Below are 13,028 nucleotides of genomic sequence, written 5' to 3' on the forward strand. Positions count from 1 at the left end.
CTTGGTAAGGCTCCTCAGGTTGAAGGCTATAATTCCAGTACCTGCGCCCCAGAAAATACAGGGCATTATTCCTTTTATCTCATTATACCCAAAGGAGGAGGGTTCCTTTCACCCCTTCCTGGACCTCAAGAGTATCAACCAACATTTATGAGTAATTCAGTTCTGCATGGAAACTCTGCGCTTCATGATAATGGCTGTACAACCAGGAGAGTTCTTAACCCCCTGTACCTTTCCAAGGCCTACCTTCATATTCCAATCAGCCTGGAATATCAGCTTTTCCTACACCTTGCAGTACTGGACTGTCATTATCAGTTCCAGGCGCTGCCCTTCGGCCTGGCCCCCACCCCAGAATATTTTCCAAGATTATGGTGGTCGTAGCAGCGGTATTGAGAACAGAGGGAATCCTGGTGCACCCACACTTGGACGACTGGAAGATCCGGGTGAAGCCGTGGAAGAAAGTCCCCAACTGGATGATGCGGGCAAAGCCAATGGAAGAGAGTCTCCATGTGACCAAGGTCAGTTGGATCGCATACATAGAACAAAGTAGTCTCAAACCCTCCCAGTCCTTGGAATATCTGGGAGTCCAGTTCGGATAAGGAAGTTGTCCCCCCAAGTGCGTCAGTTGACAAACTCGATTCGCCCGACGATGTGGAACTATCTGCAGGCCCTCGGTTTGATGGTGTCAACCCTGGAGGTGGTACTGTGAGTGAGGATACACATACAACCACTTCAATGCTCCCTGCTGTCATATTGGAACCCCCTGTCTCAAGACTTTTGATTCACTCCTACCTACCGGTGAAAGTATGTCCTCGACTCCAGTGGTGGCTGCAGGAAGCTCACCTGGGAAAGGGTGTAACCCTGTTCCTGCCAAACTGGCTGGTCCTCATGGCAGATGTGAGCCTCTGGGACTGGGGAGCTCACTGCCAGGAACTGATGGTCCAAGGGCGCTGGACCAAGGAAGAGGCACTCTGGAGCACAAACCACCTGGAAGCCTGGTCAGTCAGATTGGTGTGTCTACAGTTCAGCCACATACTCCAGGGTGAGGTGGTCTGCATGATGATATCTGACAATGCAACAACAGTGCCCTACATTAGCCACGGGGGAGGGGGGGGGGGGGGACGACCAAGGCCAGCAAGTGTCATAGGAAATAAAACTCCTTATGGAATGGGCGGAATTACATCTACAGATGATCTTGGCCTCCCAAATCGCAGGGAAAAACAATGCCAGAGCAGAAAATTCCAAGCAGGGAGAGTCTGGAGCCAGGTGAATGGGCATTGTCAGCCAAAGCCTTTCAGCTAATGGTAGATCGCTGGGGCCTCCCGTCTATTGACCTGCAGGCTGCATCTCACAATGCGAAGTTTTCCTGATTCTTCAGTCGCAGAAGAGATCAGTGGTCCTTGGGATCGACGCTCTCGTTCAGGCCTGGCCAGAAGAGGACTTATTATATGCTTTCCCTCCGTGGACCATGCTGGGCAGGGTCATTCGAAGAGTCAAATGCCACAGGGGATTAAGTCCGACTAGTAGCTCCAGATTGATCCAGATGTCCATTGTATGCGGACATGCAGAGACTCCGGGTGGAGACCCCCCTGTGCCTTCCACTGCACAGGGGGACCTGCTTCAGCAAGGACCAGTCCTTCTTAAGGATCCATCTCGATTGTGTCTTATGGTTTGGCTCTTGAGAGGGCTCGCCTGGTGAAGCGTGGATATTCGGCAGCAGTAATTACCCCTTGCTCCACGAGTGGAAGTTCTATGCATCCTCAGCGTATGTGCAGGTCTGGAAAGTACTTGAGCCCTAGTGCGAGGAATGCAGTGCTGCTCCTCAGATGATCAAAATCCCACTGGCTCTGGAATTTTTACAGGACTGATTGATTAAAGGGCTGGCCCTTAATTCCCTGAAGGTCTCCTGTTTCAAGTGTAAGGTGAATGGAACCCACCCTTGGCTCATCATGTTTCAAGTGTAAGGTGAATGGAACTTCCACTCTTGGCTCATCATGTCATGGCCTGTTTTCTGAAAGGGGTGAAAGACCTCTGGCCACCCATATGGTGGCCGGTTCCCTGTGGAATCTTAATCTAATGTTGTTTTTGACAGGGCCTCCTTTCGGCTGCTGCACAGTCTTTCCTTGCGCTTATTAACCCTGAAAACGGTGTTCCTGGTGTCGATATGCTCGGCTCATTGCATCTCTGAACTACAGACTTTGTCATGCGGGGAACCATTCCTCCGGATCTCTCCAAGAGCGTTACAACTTCATACTGTTCTATCCTTCTTGCCCAAGGTAGTCTCAGAGTTTCACTTGAATCAGTCCATTTCGTTGCCATCCCTAGATAGGCTCAAGGACATGGAAGAATACTGCTTCCTCCGCCATATAAACATCTGTAGGCTTTTGGTGTGGGTATCTGGAAGTTTCAGAACCGGTGCGCAAGATGGACCGCTTGTTTGTTCTCCAGGGTGGAAGGAGACCGGGTGAACCAGCTTCATGGGCTACCATAGTTCACTGGATCAAGGAGGTGGTCATGGGAACCTATGTAGAGGCAGGAAAGCCATTACCCTTCAAATTAAAGCTCATTCCATTAGGGCTCAGGCAGTAGTCTGGGTGGAAGCTAGACTGCTGTCTCCTGTCGACATCTGCCGAGCAGCGACATGGTCCTCCTTACATACCTTCTCCAGGTTCTATCGCCTGGAAGTTCAGGCCTGAGAGGATGCAGCCTTTGCAAAGGCATTGCTAACCAGACCCCAGGCAGCTTCCCACCCCGATCGGGAGTAGCTTTTGTACATTCCATTCATCCCTAGTCCTTCTGGCTACACGCTAGGAAATGGAGAAATTACTTACCTGATAATTTTGTTTTCCTTGGTGTAGACTGATGGACAGCATCCCACCCAAGGCTGCCCAAGAACAGGGCCAAGGAATCATCTGTGAAATGAATTTCAATTCCAAGAGGTTGTGTATATACCATTGCCCAATCCCTAGATCAGGGCATTTATAATCTTGCTGGGATTCAGCGTTTATGTTTGGTTGAGTACAGTTACAACTATCTGTTATTAATCAAGTTTGGTCAATAGTATGACCACAATGGCTTTTGAAGAGAATACTGAAGGGCTGAGGTCACTGCAGGGGTGTATCTAAGGTGATGTTAGCTTTGAAACCTGACTTCGTCTCCATCTGCTAGCAGGGGAGCATAAACCCATTGGGGTCCAGAGTCCATCTGTCTAGGGATGTGCATTCGTTTGCAACGAAATAGGAAATAAAGACGATATTTCCTATTTCATTGCATTTCAGAGGGTCTGACAAAACGAAAGAAAACCCACAAAAATTTTGTGTGGTTTTTCTATTGTTTTTTTTTTGGGGGGGGGGGGGCGGTGGAGAAAGATCACACTTAAAAAAACAAACAAACCCAAACCCACCCCAACCCTTCAAATTAAATTAATTACAAACCCCCACCCTCCCGACCCCCTCCCAAGACTTACTGAAAGTCTCTGGTGGTCCAGCGGGGGTCCCGGGAATGATCTCTCCCTCTCGGGCCGTAGGCTGCCATTAATCAAAATGGTGCCGGTGGCCCTTACCATGTGACAGGGGCTTCTGTTGCCATTGGTCGGCCCCTGTCACATGGTAGGAGCATTGGATGGCCCGCACCATCTTAAAAAATGGCTCAGGCCGAGGGGGGGAGATCGTTCCCGGGACCCCCACTGGACCACCAAGGACTTTCAGTAAGTCGGGGCGGGGGGGGGGTCAGGAGGGTGGGGATTATAGGGATGCACAAAGAGGATTTTCCCAAAATTTCGGGAAAATTCATTTCAGGGTGGCCAAAAAAAATAGTCCAGAACCGCGGGAAAATGAAATTTCCCGCGGTGGGCTGATAACAAAGGCCGAACCAAAAGGTTCAGCCAAATCACATCTCTATATCTGTCTACAGTAAGGAAAACAAAATTATCAGGTAAGTAATTTCTCCAATCTTGAGAGTCCATTAGTCTATCAGTCTGATTTCCTGTAGGAATAAATTCCACAAGTGAAGGATGGCCAATGAAAATATCTACTTACCAGATTTGACTGACTTTAAAATTTCTCACTGCCAGAAATTCCAGCAGTTCTGTATTGTGCAGGATCTTCTTATAGGTTGACAAACTTTAAATAAAATCCTTGCCCCAAACTGGCAGCCAATGTAGGTCAGCCAAAACTGGGGTAATATGTTCTCTCCAGCTGTGGCTGGTCAACAGCTGAGCTGCTGAATTTTGGACAACGTGCAACCTTTTCATGAGCCTTCTTGGGCAAGCCCAAATACAATAGATTGCAATATTCAAGATGAAAAATTAGAGTACTGTGATTGATGGCCATGAAATTCAGCTTATCAAAGGACAAAGCAGCCTAAGAGAAAGACTAGGGGGCACTCCATGAAGTTAGCATGGGGCACATTTAAAACTAATCGGAGAAAGTTCTTTTTTACTCAACGCACAATTAAACTCTGGAATTTGTTGCCAGAGGATGTGGTTAGTGCAGTTAGTATAGCTGTGTTTAAAAAAGGATTGGATAAGTTCTTGGAGGAGAAGTCCATTACCTGCTATTAAGTTCACTTAGAGAATAGCCACTGCCATTAGCAATGGGTACATGGAATGGACTTAGTTTTTGGGTACTTGCCAGGTTCTCATGGCCTGGATTGGCCACTGTTGGAAACAGGATGCTGGGTTTGATGGACCCTTGGTCTGACCCAGTATGGCATTTTCTTATGTTCTTAAGTTGCCTCGGATAGAAATGTCAGTTTTTAACTACCACAGAAACTTGAGCTTACATAGCTTCTATCTTGCCTTCCCAGTGTATCCCCATCCCAGGAGGCAGGCTGTACTCCGAAGATGCCATAAACAATTTCTCTCTTCAGGGCTGGAACCCTGGCTAGCTGTTCCTTCAGGCTCCTTTCCCCAGGGTGTGGATTCTTTTCCTATGGTGGGGGGGAAGTGTTCTTTCAGGGTCCCGAATGCTAAGGGTGACTTTCCTTCTAATGTTCCTGGTGGGGGGGGGGAGCGGTCTCACTTTTCCTTTCTCTGTGCTCCCTGGGTACGTGTCCGCACCGTGTGTGCTATAGGTGCCAAAGAATCATTCTGGAGCCTCTGGATTAGGGTCACTTTGTGTTAGCGTCTTTCACTCTATCTGTGCATAGTTCTCTTATACCAGGGCCAGGGAAACATCCACCCTCCAGGGCATGGAAAAGTGAATTTCCCAGGTGGACACCGGATCCTTATGTGGGCAGGGAAAAATCTCTCTAGCTCTGGGGGGGAAAAAAGGATTAAACACAGTGTCTGGACAAAGAGTCCAATTCTCTCTTTCTTCCCAGGGACAAAGACTCCATTTGGGTGCCCTCAATGATTTTTACTTGTTCTTACTCACAGTTACCAGTTCTCTCTCTCTCTTCCTCTCTCGCTTAATCTTTGTCCCTTATGGATCGCAGATGGGTGAGATCCTCCTGGAAACAGCAGCTCCAGCTGTTCCTCCAATGGGTAGGAAGAGGGGCAGAAAAACTTCCTCCCAGGCCTTTAAATCAAAAATCTTCTCCAAAAAATGATATTAACACCGGACTTTATTCTTGCAGTGGGGCACGACCTCTAAGGGGCAGGTCTTCCCTATCCCTGGGCACCCCAAACACAGGGTTTCCCCGTGTCCCACCATCCAGGTGTCTCACAAGGCTCCTACTATAAAAAGTTTCAAAGTCCCAAAACTTAACCCGGGACAACCACTCTGCACCTATGGCGTGAGTCAGAGACGTGGGGTCTCTGATCCAGCCCAAACGGTTCCAGACTGGCGCTCAGGCCTCCAGCAGGCCACAAAATCCAAAGCAGGAAAAACATCTCCAACCTTCCTCCAAAATAGCAACTTATACTGGCCCCCCCAAGCCTCTCTGTAGAATGCCGCTTAAGGGGACGGCCACTCCAGCACCCTCAAAGGGAGAGGCTGCGTTGATTGGATCCTCCCCTAATTATCCCTCACTAACTGCATTAGGACTTTCCCCAGGGCTTTACTGATAAGCGGAACTGTAGCATCCGTTACTCCAGCATCTCCTCAGTCTCTCTTTCCCCTTCCACCCATCACCCCTCTCTCTCTCTCTCCCCTCTTCTAAGCATTCTCTCATCATCTCAGTCCTTTCCTGCTGGAGCTCTCTGTCCTCCTTCCACCATTTCAGCACAGTCATCATGGAAGATGGCAGCCAAGACAGTGGCCTGTGGACAGAGCTGCACACTTACAGTCCTCGCAACTGTGATCGTTCTCTCCAGGATGCATGCACCCTGGAAAGGAGGAAGCAGGGCTGCAAGGTGTGAGCACGTATGCTCTAATTCCAGCTCACAATGCAGCTGTTCCTACAAGGCCAGTCATGGCTGAGGAGAGCGGGCAGTCATGCAGACACTCATTTGGGGCCACTGAGATTCAGATGGTGGAAGGGACCGGCAGGCAGCCCGGGAATCTTCTGAAAGATCGAGACATGATTCCATCTGGGTTTTCAAACCTGAATCCAACTATTAAGCGACATGCAATGAGATTTAAATTAATGTGGATGATAGCTGTTTGTTTTCTGAGCCTGGTTTTTTTTTCTTTTATTATCATATGTATATTCATTTTATGATTATGTACATCTTTTGTGAACTGCCTAGAAATGGCAATAAGCGGTCAAGAAATTTTAAATAAATAACTAACTCACATTTGTTTTTTGGTTGCTTGAAACTTGCTCCTAGATATAAGCAGGTGAAAGGCATCTTCCTCAAATACATGTTTTTGAATAAGTTTTCAGAATAAAAGAAGGTTGGGGGAGACTCGGCAAAAACAAAATGAGATCTGCAGACATCTGTACGAAGGAGCCTGAACCCCCAAGAATGCTGCACTAGAAAGTCATTTGGGCCAGCACAGGCACGGATGTCTGCAAAATGCCTGACTAAACCAATTTCCCATTGTTTGAGGAACAGGGCTGCAAAGGCTGGATGAGACTCCTGAAAAATGTAGAATGCAGGGGATAGAAAAAGCAGACAATGAGGATACTTTTTGGCTTTGAAGGGATTTGACTGCATGTTTCATTAGCCCTCCTAAATCCTTTCCTAGCAACAATGGGCGAGGATCCCAGTGCATGGCACACAGCTGAAATGCCAAAGAGGTCCTATAGTGGCATCTAGTGGCCAAACCTCTGAAATGCTCATTGTGCCAATTTCTCAAATATTTATTGTTGGCATCCTCTGGTGTTCACAATAATTTGCTGAAAGTAGGCCGAAATCCTAGTAAGAAACGAGAGGGGAAGTGATTTTCTTTTCAAAGGTGAATTCATTGATGTTACAGAAATCAGCTCTAACCTGGCCTCCCTAGCAGACAGCCTCAGCACACGGAGCCAAAGATTGTTGGTGGAATACGTCCTGACTATTTTGGGTTGGGTGAGGTGGAAGAGTGCTTCTTGTTTCCACTTTCCTCCCATGGTCGTGCTGTCTTGCCGGTTCTTCTGATCATTTCTCGCCACAAGTGTCTTTCATTTTCAGTAGGCATGAGAACAGTTTGATAAGAGATGCTGACATTAATGTTGCCAAGGTGTGAAGATATCCCAGTTCACCTCAGTGGCCCCGCTTTACAACAAAATAAAAAAAGTTATATCACCCCTGACAGAGGCTTATCAGGAACAGAAAGATGCAGCCCTGGGTTCCCCCCACCCTCCCTCACCATTTACACACACACACACAGGTATGTATATACATTCACAGATACATATACACTGCAGTTCTGAATGCTCATTGGGGTATTGCAACACAAAACACAAATGCAAAATATAATTAACTATAGACAGTTTCTCTAAGAAACGCAGGAGCTTGAAACTCATAGATAGAATGGAAATAAAGCAAGGACTGACTGCACCTGCCTCAGATGACCTAGAGTCCGTTGGCATTCCAGCCAGTTTTGCAGTCTTTATTGCAGATTCCAAAGGCCACGAGAGCAAACTTTATGAGAAACTGCTCTTTCAAACTATAAAGAGGGACAACTATAGATCCTTTATAATATTGGGGGTTTTCGTCCGTTGTCCCCCATCCCCCCCCCCCCCACCACCCCCACACACAGTGATTCTGAAAGGCATCTATATGCATCCACTTCTCTGGACTGATCTGTGGTATTAATTACAGGAAGGAAAATTAGCAGGTAAGAACCAATTTTCATTTGCTCTCCGTAACAAAGGCAAGGGGAAATGTGGAAAAGAGGATTTGCATTCAGACAACCACCAACAAGGACTGAACTACAAAGTCTGGGTAAATAAATAAGTGTGGGGGTAGCTTGCTTATTCGGTGGTTACTACCCTAAACCAATAAAGTCTGATACTTCACTTTGAATGCATATACAGCGTTGCTCTCTGCTTCAACAGCAGGGGGAAATGTGGAAAAGAGGATTTACATTCAGACAACATTCAACAAGGCTAGGGTACACAAGCATCGGGGTAACTTGCTTGATGCGGCGATTACTACCCATAACCATTAAGGCTTATGATTTACCTTTGATGTAACTCTAACATTACTCTCTGCATCAATAGCAGGGGGTGGCAGGAAATTTGACTCAAACAGTTACCAACAAGGGCCCTGAACTTGGTGGTCGGTGAAACAGATAAGTATGGGAATATGTATGGGAGCTTGCTGGGCAGACTAGATAAGCCGTTTGGTCTTTTTCTGCAGTCATTTCTATGTTTCTATATGTTTGTATATATTAATCCCACAAGTAGGAACAGAAGCTAGCCAGCCCAGCCTGCGGTGCCTTAGCCTGACTTTGCAGCATAACTTTAGGCATCGGATTCCCAGGGATCAGGCACAGCCACATAACATGTATTGACTTTGTGTGGCAAGCAGCAGAAGGCAGGCACACCACCGCTGGCAGGCAAAATAAGCCACACAGCAACAAGCAGCTCAAAGACCTCAATATCCCCCTCCATCTGCTGCCCTCACATAGAAATGAGAGAGAGAGAGAGAATTTGAAAGAGAAAAAAACTGTTACGAGTAACCCAGAGGTTCAGTTTAAAGGCAAAAAGATGCAGAGAGAGATGGAAAGATCTTTCTTTGGGGCAGTGATAATTTTGTCTGATTTTCCGATGAGCAAACAAAATTGCTGCAAAATCATCAACAAATTAAGAAAGGGAGAATGGGAGATGAGGGAGAAGGGAGGAGCCAAGGTAGTTTGGACAGCTGCACCTGTCTGTCTTCTCCGCATGACTCCCACTGGGCTACGCTTCAAGCTCTGGCCCGCTGCTGTCAGGGAAGCATGCCGAGAATGTTCCAGAAATACAGCAGCACATACATACAGGAACCATCTCCGGTTTCCATTTTATCTCCCCACTCAGGGGCCCATGAGGCAAAGTGAGAATTCCAAACGATCCAGAGAGGGGTTGGGGGCGGTGATGAGAAGAGCAGAGAAAGCTAGAGAAGTAGAAGACAGGCAACGAGTATGGAAACAGAGAAGAATGAGAAGAGGAGGGGGGGGTAAGGAAGAGACTGGGAGTCTCAGAGCTCAGAAACTGGCAGTAAGGGGCCAGCAGCAAAGGAGCTGAGATTGGAGTTGTCTACAAGAGAGAGCAGGCGGCTTGCAATAAAGGGGTTGAGACTAGGGCTCTCAGGTTGCTTAGAACTGGCAGTAAAGGGCAAGGGATGGATGTCAGAGCTCAGGGACCAGCAGTACGGGGGTTGGGAGTTGGGGGTGCTCTCAGAGAATTCAAGGCTCAGCACCTAAGGAGGCAAACTGCAAAAAAAGGATGCCCCATAGGCCTGCACCTCTCTATACATCCCTGGATTAACCATTAAGCAAAATAAGCACGTACTTAAGACACCAAGGGAAGGGGGGACACCACAGTATGTTGAAAATTTGCATTTTTTTCTATTGACCCTTAAGTAAATAAATAATTTGCTTATATTGTTGATGAATAAATACATTTTTTTTTAATAAGGTTGTGGGGTCCAGCCTGGAAGAAAACTGAATTATTCTATTTCACCTTCAGCACTTGAGTCAATGTCTTGTCAATTAAACAATGAAAGGGCCGAGGGGGCACCACTGTTGGGCTGGTGCTTAGGGCATCAATTGGCCTTCACCGGGCCCTGTATGTACTTCATCCAGCTCCCTGCCCACCACCCTACACATTCCCTGCTCTCTCCAAGCATGACCCTGAACACATTTGCTACCAGTGCACAATTCTATCATTTCCTGTTTGCATGCATGGACTGACCCGAAGCAGCCCATCCTCCTCCCACATGATTTACATTTCATGAGAAGCCTGTGCAGGAGCAGGTTAGGCTATTGCAGGGAATGTACACATAGGTTCCTGCTCAAATGGATGAGTGCTGACACAACCACTCATGCATGGTGCAGACATCCACTGATAGCAGCAAGGTCCACGATCACACCCCGTGCTTTGAAAGAGGTGAGGCAGGAGGTATGAGGGGTGACTATGCAGACAACAGGGTAGGGTGCCACATGTCAAAGCTGACTTGCACTGCAAAATTCTTGTACCAGCCCTGGGAACCAGCAGTAAAGGGATTGGGTGTGCATTTGCCCTTCCCTGACTTGACCAACAGAACTTATGCGCATCTACTAAGGTAGAGTCAAAATCATGGACATATTAGAGCCTTAATTACCATATCTTTCATACCCTTCAGAGTGCTACAATTAATAGTTATTTAATTTCCTACCTTAATTAGTAGTCTGTCTTATATTTACCTGCATCTGCTATAATTTTCTTATAATGTGCCTTTATCTCTCTTGTTAAATGTAAACCGATGTGATGTTTTTCACTAAATGAATGTCGGTAAACAAAAATCCGCAAATAAATAAATAAATAAATAGAATTAGACTAAATAGATGCATTGCAATGGAGGGGGTTTCAGGTTTTATTCTCTTGTCTATGGAAATCATCTCCTTGGTTATAAAACATGTCACTAAAGACTCAATCAACAACAAAGTTCCATTAAGACCAAGTCAAACTGTTCCCTAATTACCTTACCTATCAATTTTAGGTCACCAACACCTTCCATACCCATTCCGATAGGTGGGGGGGAACAGAATCTCTCTGTGGCCTAAAGTCATTCAGTAGCAACTTGTCAGATAGGAATAAACCTTACCAAAAAAAACTAATTACTGTTCCCTCTCCTACTTTCATTCTCCATTTTTGGCCCCTATGTTCATAATCTAGGCCAGGGCTGGCCAATTCCAGTCCTCGAGAGCCACAAACAGGTCAGGTTTTCAGGATACCCACAATGAATATCCACAAAATGTACATGCACTGCCTCCATTGTATGCAAATCTCTCTCATGCATATTCATTATGGATATCTTAAAAACCTGGCCTGTTTGTGGCTCTCGAGGAATGGAGTTGGCTACTCCTGCTGTAGACTAAGCAGGGTTGGGCAAGGACAAGTTTTTAGGGTTAAACAGCACAGCAGGATTCTCCTGACATTCTTTTATCTGTAATAGTGGCAGCAGGAAGAAGATATTTAGGTAGAACTTTCCAGAATTTTATACACTTATTTCTCCTCAGGAATCAAATGCTTAGTGGAAAAACAGCCTGTGTTGCACACTGTGAAAAAGGCATTTTTCCTTTTCATCCATTCGGCAAAGGAGACACTAAACTGTGGTCCAGTCCATTCTCTGGACATTAAAGATCCCAGGTCATTTTTCTCAAGCTTGAGGATCTTGATCCTAGTAACAAATTCCAATATAGGATACAACCTGGTATCTGATAAACTTGCACCTGTATAAGAAAAGTCTAATTAGAATCTGAAATAGCTCTGGCTCCTTTCAGTTGTGTCCTTTCCCCAGTAACAACACAGGCCATAAACAGCTTTAGAACATGGATGCAGGAGAACACCATGGGACCTTAATGTAAACCATGCCACATGAAGTGAAACAACAACAAAAAAAAACCAACACACCACATCCACCAGGAAATGTCTGGAGACAGCAAAATGCATGCACTGTCTCTGGGACTGTCCTTCCAGTCTTCTTGCCATTCGGACAGACCGTGAGCTCTGATTATAAATAGGGTCGGCAACGTGCAAAAGGCAAGAATCTTTTCAGTAGCAATAAAAATTAACACTGTGGTTACGTCCAGTTATTTTACATTCACCATGAGATGTGTCAGGAAATGTGGCAGTAGGTCCTCCACAGGGTTGTAGGACCTAGTGAGGCCTTCTAAAGAAGCCTGGAAATGATGGATATCTGCCATCTGCTTCATACCTATCAACTTCCTACATAAATGCACTGTGAACTTTACACTCTTTGGTATTGCCCACCAACTTTCCTACTTTACGACTGCATTCCTTTTACGATACACGTGCAAATCAAACATAGTAAACAGAAGATCGGTCCAGGGGAACCAAAGCGCTTTCCAGTTCCAATCTGAGATCTACAACACTCTTTGCTTGAAGGTCCAAACAGATTTGGAAGTTGCCCAAACCATTCAAATGTAAAACTTCCTTTGTTTGGGGCTGCAGGCACATTATAGATGCCAAAGATGACTGCAGCCAAGGCTAAAACCCTGCAGCACAACATGACACCATTAACGCTTCTTTTCCTGTAAATTGATAGTCGGCCATGGTTTGGACAGAACAACAACATTGTAGAACTTCATTATCTTGGACATGGCTCACTTCCATAGGCCTCCAGAGATAATGGATAACGTGTTTCATGTCTTTGTCTTTTCAGGTTCTTTGTAGAAGTTGAAAACTTCCCTTCCCCTCATAACTGACTCATAGTGATGGATGATTCTCTGAATCCTTTCCTTATCAAAATCTGATTGCCAATGTCCTACAGGGGTTTCCTGTCTCAAATTTCCTGCAAGAAGTCAGTGGGAAAGAGCCCAACCTTGCGTCCTGTAAGTACTTTAATGTAGCCATTAAGTTCTTCGCCTTTCTGTACCACGATCTAAGGGTGGCGGGAAAAGTCAGAGAATTAACAGGTATAGTAATCAGAAACAGACTGAGTGAGTTCTAGTATGACACCATCACTACAGGTATGAACATATAGGTTTACCTTGCTTTAAAAATAAAATATATAA

General features: G+C 46.0%; 1 protein-coding gene across 3 annotated transcripts in view; it reads right to left on the reverse strand.

Annotated features, from left to right (window-relative positions):
- Positions 1-10,836: 10,836 nt before the first annotated feature.
- Positions 10,837-13,028, reverse strand: part of STAC3 (SH3 and cysteine rich domain 3) — a 41,064-nt gene continuing 38,872 nt past the window's right edge. For all 3 annotated transcript variants that reach the window (XM_029594885.1, XM_029594886.1, XM_029594887.1), the window contains one exon: positions 10,837-12,895. In XM_029594885.1, the coding sequence (XP_029450745.1) occupies positions 12,797-12,895 (99 nt within the window). In that variant the 3' untranslated portion in view covers positions 10,837-12,796. The remainder of the gene's footprint in view (positions 12,896-13,028) is intronic.

The sequence above is a fragment of the Rhinatrema bivittatum genome, chromosome 3 (assembly GCF_901001135.1).
Source record: "Rhinatrema bivittatum chromosome 3, aRhiBiv1.1, whole genome shotgun sequence".
Classification (NCBI taxonomy): domain Eukaryota; kingdom Metazoa; phylum Chordata; class Amphibia; order Gymnophiona; family Rhinatrematidae; genus Rhinatrema; species Rhinatrema bivittatum.